The sequence below is a fragment of the Anser brachyrhynchus genome (assembly GCF_964034855.1).
Source record: "Anser brachyrhynchus genome assembly, chromosome: 2".
Taxonomy (NCBI): domain Eukaryota; kingdom Metazoa; phylum Chordata; class Aves; order Anseriformes; family Anatidae; genus Anser; species Anser brachyrhynchus.
The window spans coordinates 137,649,262-137,664,669 of record NC_137695.1 but is presented as its reverse complement, the minus strand read 5'-3'; the positions used below and the strand labels follow the sequence as shown (position 1 = coordinate 137,664,669).

Sequence of the window (15,408 nt, the reverse complement as noted above, 5' to 3'; positions counted from 1 at the left end):
GCATGCTAACAAAAGTAAATTAAGGTGATTTTTTTTTTTCTTTCAATAACTTCAGAAGCTTGGGAGATGGAAAAAATGGCTAGGGACTTAATTTTTTTTCCCAGTCATCTTAAGAGCTAGTAATGTTATTTATTCTTTTGTATGGTAGAGAGAAGTACGGTATGACATGTGGAGCCCATCATAAAAGAAGGCACTTTTCAACAGGTTACACAGGTGTTTCTTTGTAAAGCTGGCTGCTGAAGTTAGTATCCTGAAAGCTAAACAGTGAAATTAGGCTTGAAGTGTAACAGAAAATCAGCAAATTGAATCTAGGCAAATTTATAAGAAGAAAAGCTCCTTCTAGATTTCAGGGACACGTCTAGTTTTAAGTCACTTTTGCTTTTGCACTGTTGAGAGGCAGAAGCAGTTTTACTCCACCCTGATGTGATTTGTATGGCTTTAGTATAAACATAACAAACTGTACAAAAAAAAAAGCTATAGCGTGTACTTAATTGATAGTTATCTTGCTCAGTTATAACTGAAGTAAAATAGAAATTGTGGGAGTATTAAAAGTAGTTAATACTACCAGTGAATAAACCACATTAATACAGAATTACGAAATGTTTCACAGTGTATTTGGGCAAAGTGAAGAAACTAACTTTGCACAAATGCAAACTAATAGTTTATTGTTTACAAGTTTCTATTATTTCAGTTAAAGTAGGTCAGGAAATTGAAATCCAGATGTTGTCATTTGTATTTAAGCTTTTTATTTAATGAAAATATCGGGTTTTTTTAAAGGTTGGAACTTAAAATACCCATTTGGGCCACAGGAATAAAAGCCTGAAGATTCTGTATGCAGATAGCAGAATAAAATGCAAAAGGTTAAATTCCCCTAATCAGGGGGGAAATACAGTAACGTTAAAGGGCAATTTAAAGAATGAGAAGAGCAGTGAGTTCTCGGCATCACAACTTGGGACTTTTACCCAGAATCAAAATCAAAATCTGAATTGCAACACCACCCAAGGTAAGGAATGGCATCAGGATAAGCAGTACACAGATTGATTTACCAGAACATCTTCATTTGAAACGCAGGAAAAAGCTGCATTTGACGTCTCTCATGATGCTCTCGTGTTCCTGTTCTGATCACGACACTGATCACTGAAATCCTCTGTCGTGTTGACTGTTCCTGCTGGAGATGCACAAACATCAGCTGAAGTGGTGGCTGAAAAGGGGATGGCTGAACACTTCCCCACTCCTTCCTTTCAAACCCAGAGATCTAAATCTAACTTAAGATTAGGTTTTTAACTATTAAATGCTAATAAACTATAGTCTTCAAGCAATCTAGTAAAGAGTAATGATTACAGAAAACGTGCGGGTTCAGAATGCTAAATTAATTCTACTTGGCTGCCCTTAGCACAATCACCGTGTGCTAAACCATTACAATTTATAGAATACATATGTTGTGAATTTCTTAAACTTTGAGCTTTTAATTTAAATGTAAAAAAAATACCGCTGCCAGAGCTAAACCGGTTCCTTGAAACGCTGTGTGAGCTTATGCCAAAATCGCTTCCCAGAAACACCGTGTAGAAAGACAACCGAGAGAAGTGCTAAAAGAAAAGGGGAGCGGGGGGGGAAGACCACCTCGAGTCACGCCAAATCTTTTTTGGCTGCAAGCTGACAAAAATTTCCGGCGGCGCTGTTCCTGCTGCGGGGCAGCGGCTGCCTGAGGGGCGCCCTCAGTGCTGCCGGGAGGCTGCGCATCGCGCTCAGCCGCCTGAAATTGCCTGGTGGGGCAAGATTGATGGCATAATTCAACTTTTTTTTCTTCATTTTATTTTTACTTTTGTCTTTAGAAGCGCAGCGGGACGTTTCTTCAGTGACAACCGGCAAGGCCCTGGCCCCAGCCCCGGCCCCGCTCCTCCCCTCACGGCCGTGCCCGGATCGAACCCGCCCCGCCGCGCATGCGCCCCTTGCGCTCCCCAGCAGGCAGCGCGCCGCGCCGAGGTCAACATGGCGGCCAGGGCGAGCGGTGAGCCGGGGGGGGGCTGCGGGGGTCGGTGGTGAGGCCCTGGCACAGGCTGCCCAGAGAAGCTGTGGATGCCCCATCCCTGGAGGTGCTCAAGGCCAGGCTGGATGGGGCTTTGGGCAGCCTGGTCTGGTGGGAGGTGTCCCTGCCCATGGCAGGGGGCTGGAACTGGGTGGGCTTTAAGGTCCCTTCCAACCCAAACCATCCTGTAATAAGTAGTGGCTTCGGGCTTGGTTCATTTAGTGTGATTTCTTCTCAGCTCCTAAAATGTGAAGGTCGAAGTCTGATCAGGTGATATGCCGACAGTGTGCTGGTATCACACATAGCACTGGCTTTCTGGAGTGGCTTCATAAGGCAACCAACCTAAAGTCATGAAATATAACCTTGTGTTCACTGCATTGCCTGAACTATGCTGTTTTTAGGTTTCCAGACCCTTGTCAAATTTAATTTGGTACTGCACAGCACTTGACTACACTTAAAAAACAACCAACCAACCCACCTTTGATATCCAAAATCACAGCTAGGAAAAGATCCTAGTATCCTGCATTTTGCGTGCTTTAATTCTTCTTAAAGCCAACGATTCTTCTGAGGTTTCAGCGTTGACCTTCCCGTTGACTTTGGCAGCTGTTTGAAAAAGCAGGTCTGGAATAGTATTTAGGTAATTGGAGAGGGGAGCAGAAGGTTAACAACATAATATGCTGGTCTTGAAATCGCATTAACCCGTAATGAGAGCTGTGAAACTTAGGTAAATGCTTTGAAAAACAGGGTGGTAAACACTATGGTTTTAGCTCAAGTAAGAGTTATGGAGCTTAAAGCTGTTGCTGATGTGTTTGGGAATGACTTGTTAGCAGTGTTCCAAGTCTTAAAGTACTCTAATTTTTAAATTGAGTGAAACAGAGGTCAGAATATTGTGTGGAACAAGCACTCGTTCTGTATGCTCGGTATCCATGTAAGAGTACTGGAAAGCAGAGAGGCCTGGTCATGCTCAAGTTCAAACCTGACGTGGTGTTGCGTTACTGTACATGAAAGAGGTCAACAGATATTTGCATACTGTTGTAGCGGTGCGTAAGGTTGCATTTCATCGTGTTCCCCGACTGATGACAGTCACTTCCAGTTTCAGGAGGTGGCCGTCTGATTGACAGAATCCGCAAGTGGTATTACAATGCAGCTGGATTCAACAAGCTCGGTGAGTGTTTCGTTAAGCCTTAAAAACTTTGCATTATTAACAGTTCTCTATCTAGTTATGGTTCATAACTGGTGTATGTATGAGCAATTTGATGCATGTCTTTTTATCAATGATAGCTACTACTTTTCTTTCGAGAAGAAAGTTATCAACAGCTTCGGTCATCATGACCGCTACCTAGTAATGAGTCAGTGACTTCTTTTCTGTTGTTTCTGTGTTTGTTCTTCAGTGAAATAACTTGTAACATCTAAGGTTAAGCTGGAGCTGTTGAAAAAAACTTCCAGAAAGCAATCCTGAAAGCTTGATTTTTTAAAAAAAATTTTTCCCACCGAGTTAATTGCGTGGGTTAGTACCTGCTAATCTTGTTACCTTCCCAAGGGCTGCATTCCAAACTGGGAGATTGCTGCTAATAGCAGTTGGTCTGTCTGGGTTACTTTTGCAAAGTATCCAACCTGTATAAAAGGATTTAGCTATTTTTGCACTTTGTATCACTGTAACTTGAGCTGATGTCTCTCTGGCCTGTATAATGGGAAAGTAGCTGTAAAAATAGCGTTTCCGTATGCAGAGGGAATTGCCTTGATGGTATTACCATTAATTCGTCCCATGTTATTACCAAGTTTGTTTCAACAATATAGATTGCAAAACTGTTCGTAAATGACAAGATAATTTGAATATTCAGAGACTGTTACTAGTGCTGGCTGCAACTTCAGGACATCATTTAAAGAAGTTTACATGCCTGCCCCAGGAGAGCTAGAAAGAAAAAAGAAAATTGAAAGACTAAAGTTTATTCTTTGACCACTCACTTCTAGAGGTGAAGTGCTATCTATCCACTGAAATTCTTGATGGCATTAATACATTTGTTCCATTTTCTGTGAATGTGACTGAAATCTACGGGTTAAACTAGCAGCCGTGCATCTTATGCCTTTAAAGAGAAACTGCAAAACCACGCCTTATATTTTCAAGAATATATAGCTCGAAGGAAATCTCTTTTTTACTGGGAGACTCCTGCCAACTCAGTCACATGAGAGCAAGACCTTTAACCTAAAGGCAGTAGGTGTGCATATGTGATCTGTATCAATTTTGAAATGTTATGGAAGTAACATTTTGTTCTTTGTTGCTAATGCTGAAATTTAAAGCGGGATTGGTTAAATTTCAGAAATTCTTCACTCCAAAAACAGCATGGGGATCTTCTTATGCTGTCAGAAGGCTAGTTACACCTCCCTGAACTAAGTTCTGATGGAGGGAAGAAGTGGAAACTCAGGCACAAAAAAAAATCAGTAGGTTCATGTTTCCATTGCTTGCTGTAGCTGATGGAGATCAAGACATTATGCACACTGGAGTTTAGAAAATAATTCTTATGTACTGAAGTAGTCACGTCTGCAGTTGACTGACTGTGATAGAATCAGCTTTTAAAGCTTTTACCTAGACAGTCATCTGAAATCAAGGATATGAAATAAAGCGAGCGTAAGTCTACCCATCAGATCCTGAATAGTTACTGTTCTGCATATATTCTGTATAATCTTATGAAGCACATTAAATCAAATATTGATTTTCCATATTCCTCCTTAAGAAAAGGAGAAAGAGCAATTAAATAGAGTATGTGAATTTCAGCGTTCACAATTTGTTCTCTGTGAGCAGTTAGGGGTTCTCTTTGTCTGGGTTGTGGTTTGTTTCTTTTTTTCCCTCATAATTTTGCATTTTAAGTGTCATGTCTATGTTACGCAAAAACACCTGTGTTGGTCCTAAATCTTACTTAGGAACATCTACTCAGTGATAATGTAAAATATTGTTGGTACAGGATTAATGCGAGATGATACGTTTTATGAAGATGATGATGTAAAAGAAGCACTGAAGAGACTTCCAGAGGATCTTTACAATGCAAGAATGTTTCGCATAAAGCGAGCACTTGACTTAAGCCTGAAACATCAGATCCTTCCAAAAGACCAGTGGGTAAAATACGAAGAGGTACGTGTACAGAGTTGCCTCAAGGTGGAGGTCTTTAAGACTGATCGTTGTAGGGTCATTGGGATTTTCAATCTCTGAAGATATGCATGCTTCCATGTTATTTATAACGAGTATGAGTGCGCATCTCTTGCGATACCTTTGAAAAACACAGCTTTTGAATGCTGTTTAAAAATCTATATTTTAACATTGGAAATTTTATCTTTTTGCTCAAGATGACAAAGGCTTAAACTACAGCTCAAAACTATAGCACTTGTATATTCAGATGAAATATTCTAAGCTGTCAGGTAAGGAAGTATGCTCTAACTGGCTTGGAAATTCTTTTGAATGAGTTTCTTGGTTTTGTAGAAAATCTTGAGCCAAAGCTTTTATTCATGAAAATGTCAATAATTTAAAGGAAAGCCTTGTATTAAAATACATGTCTTACTGTAATTTGAAAACCAAATCAAGCTACACCTTCCTTTTTATTTTTAATTAACGTGTTTCTTTGTAGTGGAATAATTCAGACTTTGCATTACTGCTCGTTTCAGCTTTCTCCAAATCACCTGGCAGGAATTTTTTCATTAAACTTTGGACTGGAAAATAATATAAGAGCATTAATTTCTCTATAGAAATGGAGGTTGTTTCTTGTGGTGTTATTGGTCGTATTTTGGTATTGCCTGCATAAGTTGCTTGAGCAGCAGTTTGGTTTGCAGTTATGCACAGACAAGGTGTTCTGTTTGAATTTGTTTGCAGTGCTGTTTAGAAGCTAAGTTCAAAATAAGCTTCTCCAGCGTGATGAAAATTTTACTTGGACTTGATCTAATTAAAGTGAGTCTTGCGCACTTGGATATTTGTCAAAAAAAAATCATGAAGTTATAGCTGAAGGCATCATTTTACTTGTTAATGTTGGGGAAGCATTAAGAATTAGCAGTGGTTGCATTAGAGTTTGTCATTGCAGACTTGGTAGATACCAAGTTTACCTTTTCAGAGTGAGTAACATAGTTCTTTTTTTCTCTTCCCCCTCTGTACATTGGTTTGTAGTTAAATCTGAGGAGGAATGAGAGAGAAGTAATCTGTAGGATGGTTTGAATTGTTTCTGGACCTCCCTTTTGAGTTTAAGTTAACTAATCTTAAATATTCTCTTCTTTTTCAGGATAAGCATTATCTTGAACCGTACCTTAAAGAAGTAATCCGTGAACGGCTTGAAAGAGAAGCATGGAACAAAAAATAGCTATTGAACTACTACTTCATGTTAATATCCACATATTTCTGATATCTCTAAACATTTGGTTATTGAAGTCTTCAGGGAGGCAAATGTGAGGCTGAAGGAACACTTGTTTCAGCTTGTGCATGGGTTCTGTTCATCCAACTAAAATAAACGTGTCAAAGTATAAAATCTCCTTGGAAGACTTCTTTGTAAATGTTAACAGGCTAATGTTCAAATCTTTCCTATGAGCATATACATTACATATTAGCTTAATGGTATGCAGTCTTCATTCCAGCTTCTTACTCTTTTCAGAGTACAGCTGTTTCCTGCAGTTAGAGGGTAAGGTAAGAATTGCCCAAGGCTGCTGCTGCTAGTTCCTCTGTTAACTTAAAATGGGGGTGCTGTTTCCTTTGTCACCACTTCTCCCTGGAGATGAGAATACTGGACCGGTGTTTGATGTGACAGTGGTGTCATGAGACAGCAGCATGGGATACTCTGTGTATCTAGGCACATATATATTTCAGTAATGACAAATGTAAATGGTTCCTTAATCATAAAATCAGGAAATATTTTACTAGCTCTTTGTACCATGTGTGTTGTCAATGCTTACAAGATTATTTTCATATAAACCTTAACGACTGTCTCATTTCATCTTGATTTTATCCTTTTAAAAAACTGATGTGCTTTCTACAGTATAATTAACATCCCATGTATTTTTTTCTTGGCCTGGAGCATGTCATTTACAGTGAGTGGCACCAATTACTTTAAACCATCATGCTAACAGACTTTAATATTAGAGTTGCACAGAATTTGGGCTCTGCTTAAACACAGAAGCAGTTCATCTGTGTCCAGAAAGTGCCAGCCCTTGCTGGCTGAAGACCTTGAGTTTAGTCTTCCATAGTATAATGGTAGTGTTAATTCTGAGACAGTCTTTGGTGTTGCACACAAATTGCAGAATTTGAGGCCTATTGTATCCCTCAGTATGAAGTGCACAATCTTGTGCAGTAGTAACATATCTCTTTTATTATACATGCTTGTCTGCGACATGCAGTAATCTGTGGACCAAAAGCTAGAGAGCAGTTGAAAAAAATTACATAAATATAGAGCAAATCATGCCTGTACCTTTGGATTAATATATAACCAAATAGCTTCCATTCCTACTTCTAATCCGTATCTTAGTCGTGACTCAGAGTAGTCTTATCTGCTTGCTTCAGTTGCTTACAACTGTAAAGTGGGTAGAGCGATTACTAGGTGAAATATTTATTTCAACGCTTCACAACCTGGTATGGTAAAACAAAATGCTACAAAAATATCTGCATTACCAATATTCCTTAAAAATTTCTGTGGAAGTTACATTAAGAATGTGAGGTTTCCTTCATCTCCTATAGCAAAATCATATTGAAGTATATACGTCATTTGCTGATGGGTTTTTGAGAACTTCCTAATTTTCTTCAAGGGACAGGTAGGACCTGAAAGTTCCACAATTCTGTTGTATGGAATTATTAGAATACTTTTTTTTTTTTTCTAGTGGAATTAGAACTACTTCATTAGCTGTTAAATAATATTAGAGAACTTAATTATCTAATGGAGCATTTGAAAGGCATAATTGGTCAAAGTTCTATGAAAGCTACGGTTTTGTAGAAATACCTGTTTATTTGACCATAGGTTTGGATTAAGGTTCAAAGGTTTTCAAAAATAAGTTGGGGTAGACAAAAGGGGTTTGCTGGCCATGAGCACTTGAAAATAGTCTGACCTTTGAGGAGGATGCCAAGCATCCATGTGCCAATTGGCATCACGCTTCTGAAATCATTGACCTCTTTACGCTAATATATCATGTTTCAAGAGCCAGAGGCAAGTGGTGGAGGTTAATAAAAGTCTTTCCAAGCAATCTTTCTTGAAGTTTTAGGGGAGGAGATAAAAGGAAGCAGTGTCAAAAGCTTACTTGTTGACTAGCTCAGATTGACAGCTTCCATTTAGGCATCTTTTCAGATGCTTCTGATGTAGGTTAATCAGTGTGAAGTTCCCACACTGTACAGTAGTTTTCCGTTGAAGTATTTTTCAAGAGTTCATTGAAGACTGTTGGCTTATTTCTCAGTGTGATACTGGAAAGGAAAATGTATTTGGTTTTCTGGCAGAGATGGGTGAGTATTCTTTGAGACATTTAAGAGCACCTAAAAATAATGTGAAACAGGGAGGAAGCAGGTCAGTGTGCAAGGGGGACCTCTGCCCTGGAACCAGGAGTTGTAGCACTTCCATGTTAGAGATTGTAAGCTCTTATCTAGTATACGTAATGTAGGATTTGGATGCTTGTGCCACCAGCTAGCAGCTGAGTAACTTGGAAGACATTTCATATTTCACCCTGTAGTGTTCTTTTCTGTGTTCTGACTTACTAGTGTGAATCTGTAGCTAGCTGAAACATAAGAGTTTGTACAAAATACCTGAATCCTGCTTGTGACAGGACGCAGGGTCAGTGTGATTGCCGTTTTTGAGTTCTTAATTTTTCCTTAAAAATGTCTAGGATGGGGATGAATGGTCTTGCAAAAAAAAAAGAAAGGGGGGGGGGGGGGGGAATTGCATATATCTATAATCTCCTTGTAACACTTCCATCCCACCTGTGCAGCCGTGGGGTCCTGCCCCATTTCTGGTGTAGGCTGTGTGCTGTTCTGTGAAGAGCGTAGGGTTTTGCAGCTATGGGTTTACAATCTGAAAAATTGTCTGATTTTAAGGAAAAGATTGATAGCGCTAAAGGGGGATAGATTGACAGGGATGGAAAGGGAGTCTGATGAAGAAGAAAACAGCATCCTGTCTTGGAAAACTATTTTTTCTTTCGTTAGGTTCTTCTGTAGCACTGTGCAAGGCACTTTGGCTGTTCACTGATCTCTGACTTCCATTTGCGTTAGCTCATTTCAATATCTCTGTTCTGAAAAACTTCTAGACAAGTGTTGGTATTCGTTTGGGCACACCACTGATACTACAGGAGGTGGTACTGAGAGCAAATCTCGTGAGGAATTTGAGTTGAAAAAGACCTCCTTCCTCATTCCTAGGATGGTAAGTGTAAAAATATGGGAGCTGATACTTCTGTGACCTGTGCAGAATGCAGTACGCAAGGTTGTGCTGTGTACAGAAGATTGAAAAGTATTCTTAAATGAGAAAGGGATTCCTACTGGAAAAAAAAAATGAACCTGTAACTTAAGGTCATATCATAATGCACAAGGCAACAGTGTGCATCTTGAGTTTCCAAACTTGATTTTAAAACCTTGATCTTCATATATATTATATGAATTCTATGTAGATTTCTTAAATTACTGGGATCTTTTTCTAGCCTGAGTTCACAGCATTTTAGGCACATCAGAATTATTTGTGTCAAATTAAGAAAGTCCGAGTTAATAATATTAATCCTGCAGTTTGACAGTTTTAGCTTGAATTAATTTTCATAATTTTTAAGTGAACTTTCACTTCAAGTTCTTCGATTAAATACATAGTGAAATATAAGAATAGGTTTTGATTGCTGAAGATCGTGTTTGTTATGGCAGACTGATTTCTTTAAATTTCACATCAGTCAACCAAGAAACAATGGATTTTTCTGCAGCTCCGTAACGAGAAACATATGCTTGTTTTACATCCAACTCCCATCCAAAGGAGAGCTGCAGCAGATACAAATCTCCTAAGAATTTTGATGAAACATCATGCTTGTCATTGCAATGGAACTGTTTTAGCATTATTATGCTAAACACATTCCTACTTGAAGCATTTTCCCTCTAGGTAGCAAAAGTCAAAGATTATCCAAAGGGTTTCACCACAGTGTTGTGCCATCAGCTTTTGTGGACTGAAATTTCGGCCGTGGTAAGGGCAAACTTTGCAGGGCAGGGAGATGCAACCTGCACCACCGCTGCTCTGGGGTGAGACCAGAGCTGGAACTCGGTGTCCCTCCTGGTATGCAGCTGCCTTAAGTGTCTTGAGTGACTTCACTTCTTAGCCTCTTTTCCAGCTAGTCTGAGGCCCAAAGGACTGAGATTTTGGAAAATATTTAGGCGACTATCTCTGCTGTAAACTGTTTGGGTTAGTATCTAAGTACCGTTGGAGAACTGGGCCTGATCCCAGAGCTCGGTTTCCCCAAACTCCTCTGCAGGCTGTGCAGAGGTGCAAGTTTCCTCAAGTAAAGTTATGTAAATGCTTCAGTGTTGAATAGATCTTGGCTTGCCCAGGACCTCAGTGCTGGTGGTGCTGGGCTAGGTGGCAGGCTGCTCTGATAAGCTGGGGTGCCAGAAATCGCCTTGGCTTCTGCTTTCCTGGCAAGGTGGGTCTTCTCATAGCAAGCCTGGAGAAGACCACCTCAATACTTTCAATTCACTAGTGATTTAACATTAGTTTATGCTGGCAGGCCGTGAGCTCGATTCCTTTTTCTTCACAAAAAGCTGGTGCTTTGCAGGCCACCAGAGAGGGTGACACCTGTGTGGCTTAACTCTGGGAACCCCCAGTTCGTGGCACTCACTGAGGCTTCAGTCTTCTCTAAAGATTGTTGGAGTGTTACCCATCAAATTGGGCCAGAAAGGTGCTCAAGCTCTCTGTCCTGCTGCCGGAGTGCTCAGGGATGACCGAAGTGTCCACCTCCCCTGGCCCAACCTCATCCGTTTCTTTCCATGAAAGCCAGAAGGGCTTCAGGAGGATACCCCAATAGTCGTAGCGCGGGTCTGGGAGCGGGGAGTTCACATCTCCGCAGTGAAAGAGGAGACCTGGATCTTTCCCTTCCAAAGCCTAAGCAAGTGCTCTAATTGCTGTTGCTGTTTTATGAGTGTGTGCTGCTTCGGTCCCTACTCTGGGAAGGGAGCTGGGGCTTGAAACCTGATCAGAAAGAGGCACCTCACTCAGCACAGCTGGGCTGTGCTCTCTTCAGCGTTTCCTAAAGTGGTTCCCTGCTGGCCTGCGCGGATCTGGTTCTTTGTGTCTAAATCTTCTGGACTGCACAGGGAGGCTGGAGAGCGAGACACCCAGCGAAACGCTGCTGTGCTCAGTATTACAACACCTAAGCCCTTTTATGAAGCCTCATACTCCCGCCGCGGCCCGGCAGATTGAAATGATTGTTTATAAGCAGCAAAGTGCAGAGCCCAAGGCTCAGATCTCTTCAAGGCACTTCAGACGGCTTTTGTCTGCGAGCTGTGCTCCCTGGTGGAGTATTAGCTTCAAAAAGACACTGCTCTGAAACAGTCGTAAAAGCATCTAGGTATGTTTGGTTTGCTTCAATTGACCAAAAGTTCTCCAAATGCTGAAAGATCCTCAGCTGCGTTCTCATACCGAAGAAGATGGAGGAAAGCTCCTTTAATTTTCCATCGGTGTACAAGCAGGGCCGCGCTGATGCTCGGAGCCCAGCCTGGCTATTAGAGCTAACGAGACTGTCACAGGAGTGTGGAGGTGGCTCTGATAAAAAGCAAAATGTATGCTGCTGCCAGGTGAGGCTTGGCTCAGCTCTGCTCTGTGCATTGCAAACGCCGAGTTACCAGAGGAGAGGTGAGATCAGCATTTCTGAGCTTTATTGAGGCACTGCTAGAAATCCTTGCACTGCAGCAGGGCAGAATCAGGACCTGAGTCTGCATCGGGGCAGGGATGCCTTCTCCTCCCCCTGCAAAATACAGAATAAAAACTATATTTCCTTCCAGAACTACAGCTGCTTTAAGGAGACGCTGCTACACCCGTTGTAGGACTGGTAATACAATTATGACACGTTTCATATCTGTAGGGTAAAGTTTCTGTGTGGTAGCCCAGGTCCACCTGGCTTGCCCCGAGGAGCATCGCTATGTGGCTCGTCTGCTGCCCACCCCTGGAGGACAGCTTCTGCTGGGAGCAGCACCTTCTGCGGGACAGCTTGTAGGTTTGCAGCTGGTCCCCAGGGTAGATTTTTGGTGCAAGATTTAGGATACAGTGTGCCAAGCCTTGCACAGCCTCCTCCTTACCTGGTTGTGAGCTTTCCTGTGGAAAGGAGGGGAGTAGCCATCTCCACCCCTAGGGCACTGGGAAATGTATTTAATTCTTATACTTACCTTTTAATCCATATATCTAACCCTGTGGATCTGCTGTGTGGCCAGACACCTCCAAAGCAGCCATTAAAGCCTCGATGCTTCGCCGTGATTCAACAAACTGTTTCAAGGAGAACGAGAGGAGGTGTGCTTTGAAAGGGGACTTCTCCTCCAGCTGCTCCCATCCAGCACTTTAAAAACACATAAGACACAATAAAGCACGTGTTGACATAAGCGATCTTCAAAAAAACCATTGGATTATTTTGAAGGAGTGTATATACACACGTGGGGAGAGTTATCATCCTTCACCCAGCAAAACAATTACATCAGTGCAGCTTGGAGCAGGATCTGCCTTAAGATCTCCCAGATGTTGCGAGCAGCACAGCTGCTGATCGGGTGCTCTGTAATTATAAACTGTTAAATGGAGGAGGGGAGGAGCCAGGCGCGGGAGACCTTGAGAGCTCGTGTTGGGAACGAGCCCTGCTTTTCTCCTCCCCACCCGTGAGCAGGGCACGGGTCTCACAGGGCGTGCTCTGAAGGACAGTAGAAGGCACCAGTGTCCTGAAGAGCCTTCAGGCCTCAGCATCCCAACCGTTGGGTTGCTGATGCTTGAGCCTCAGGAAGAGGGAAGGGTTTAGGAAGCTCCTGTGCTGGCATTTCCATGGGGTGACATGTGCTGGTGGCCTGGTTCCCCGACGTCCCTTCCTCATCCCTTCGAGGCTGGTTGGCCCCAACGGCAGGTGGGGCTGTGCCGTAACAGTGCGAGCACCACCAGAGCGTCCTGGCATTGTCTTCTCTTTTTTAATTTCATTTTTCAGGATGACAACACTTTGGAGGTTTATGACCAACAAGAGAATTTACTACTAAGTCATATACTGATGTAATGAAATCTAATATATGCTGTGTAATGAGTTATGAGATGTTATTTAGTTTCAGGGTTTTATTACTTCAATCAGTTATGACCATATTTCCTTTTATATGATTGCTCACTCTTTAAACATACCAGATGACTGTATAAAGAACACCTAATAAAGTCTGGAGATGTTAAAATATAAATGTTTTAATTTTTGCCATAAATTTCTTTTAATTCTACCAATAGCGGCTTTTGGGCTGGAAGCGGTGCAGTCATTGTTAGAAGTGTTGTCCTGGGCCCTGTACGAGAAGTAGCTGAGCGACCCTGCTTAATTACACAGCACAATTAGTTACTAATGGTCATGCTTGGTCCGCAGAAATGGAAAGGGTTTTGGAACGAAACTAGAAAGAAAATGTCCATCTGTGATAGAAGCCATTGTCTTAGTTTTCCTCTCCTATTTACCAGTGCAGCTGTGACATCCTCGCTCCTGGCTGCTACCACTCTTCCAGAGGGCAGAATCCGGCTTTGTGCTCCATCTTCTACATCACAATCAAATCTAAGAATGCTCTCCCCAAGCACATCTTGGCAATCCTCCTAATTTTTCCACGTTCATGTGTTGCATTTAAAAGTCATTTGGGATAACTTCATAGCGGTGGAATTATGTAGCTGTGAAATAAGATCAGAATCAAGTCCTTAATAAATCCACGTTTAAGCAAGTGAGGGACTTGCCCTACCGACCTATTGCAGGACCCAAAGGTTGCTTTTTCCCATTCCTGATACGTTCACAGCCGAGTGCTCAAAAAAATATGGTGGAGGACATTTAATGGTGGTGAACAAGCCTTGGCTAAGACTTTGTGTCTGTGGTAGTGCAGATACTGCCCCGCTGCCTGTTTTTTGTAAAGACTGCAGCTATTGCAGAGTCGCAGCATGCTCCCGGTATCCTCCAGTGCAGGGACGTGAGCTGCACCTGCCCGACCCCCTTAGCCTGACCCAGGTGTGCACTGCTCCCTTCTGCTGTGGACTTCAGCACAGGCCCCGTGCTGGTCCTGGAGGATGAAGTGGCACTGCAGTGCTGGGGATGGATCTGTCTCTGCTGGTACAAGGTGCACAGCCCCAGTGGCTGCCCAGCAGTGCGAGGAAAACCAGCCTGGGTAGCTCTAAACACCAACTGCCTTTTGGTTACAGCTTCATGCAGCATTTGCAGCAAACAGAAGTGTTTTCAGCAGGTTTGGTCTGCCGTGGCTGTGACTGCCACCTGCATCGTGGCCCAAGAAAGACTCTGCTGGGGGTGGTGACCCCTGCTGCTCTACTGCCTGGGGCAGCAAATGCTGGGGCCACAGTTTGGCAGGGATCTCCTATCCATCCCCATCCCCACCCCAGCCTCCGAGCCCTCTCCCTGAGCAGCCAGTGCCTTGGTTTAGCTGTGGTTGGTATTGGTGCAGCCTGTGAACCTCCTTCTGCTTCGGTAAGGCAGGGCAGCACCTCAGGAGAGTTCCTCTGCTTATTGCTTCTTCTTTTTTTTTTTTTAATTAAACATACATCAAAAGGCTGCACTCCTCCCAGTATTTATTCGATTACTGGTAGAGATACTAACAGGGGGGGAAAGATTTTAAAGGTTTTAGTATATCTAAAATATCCACTTTGCTTCTCCTTCTATTAGCTCTACTACTAATTGGATAAATCCAAGGAGAAGAATTATGATGAGTAATGAAATAAAGACTTCACTATTCACAAATCCAGAATAATAGTTCAGCGAAAGAGAATCCTACTCCAAATGAATGGCCAAGCACGCTTAAAACGTGTCTTTGTACAGTAACAAGGCAAAATTTAATCCCGTTAAAAAAATGTTGGCAGTGGCTCAGAGTGGGGAACACGCTGCTGAATTGCCCTGCTCTAACCTTGGGTGTAGGAAAGGTTCAGACAAAGCAGCGCACGGAGTTTGACACATCCTTGCCCTTTAGGTCCTTAATGATGCAATGAGTTGCCAAGGCGTTTAATATTGTTTAACTGCAGAAACTGTCGTGTGTGTAGGAGCTAAGCGATGTCATGCTTGCTGAATGTGCCCTGTATGCTGCCTCATATGCAGAATTTATTTGCATATCCATAAAGCACAGATTTCTGAACTCACTCAAAAGAGCAAGTCCACATGTTATTTTAATTTGCAAGAAACAAAATCTGTGTCCCATATGTCTTACTTAGCGGATA

The 15,408-nt window shown here is 42.3% G+C and overlaps 1 protein-coding gene and 2 long non-coding RNA genes across 3 annotated transcripts; 1 reads left to right on the top strand and 2 right to left on the bottom strand.

The window, feature by feature from the left end:
- Window positions 1-723: 723 nt before the first annotated feature.
- Window positions 724-1,933, bottom strand: LOC308188701. The gene is made up of 2 exons (XR_013945706.1): window positions 1,621-1,933; window positions 724-1,168 (listed from the first exon to the last, which is right to left on the bottom strand). It is a non-coding gene; the product is annotated as an uncharacterized lncRNA (long non-coding RNA).
- Window positions 1,922-6,528, top strand: UQCRB (ubiquinol-cytochrome c reductase binding protein). The gene is made up of 4 exons (XM_080578048.1): window positions 1,922-2,008; window positions 3,120-3,191; window positions 4,987-5,153; window positions 6,286-6,528. The coding sequence occupies exons 1-4, from the start codon at window positions 1,990-1,992 to the stop codon at window positions 6,361-6,363; spliced, it is 336 nt and encodes a 111-aa protein (XP_080434174.1). The 5' UTR covers window positions 1,922-1,989; the 3' UTR covers window positions 6,364-6,528.
- On the bottom strand, window positions 6,320-13,386 carry LOC308188702. The gene is made up of 2 exons (XR_013945707.1): window positions 12,375-13,386; window positions 6,320-11,956 (listed from the first exon to the last, which is right to left on the bottom strand). It is a non-coding gene; the product is annotated as an uncharacterized lncRNA (long non-coding RNA).
- Between the last annotated feature and the right edge of the window lie 2,022 nt (window positions 13,387-15,408).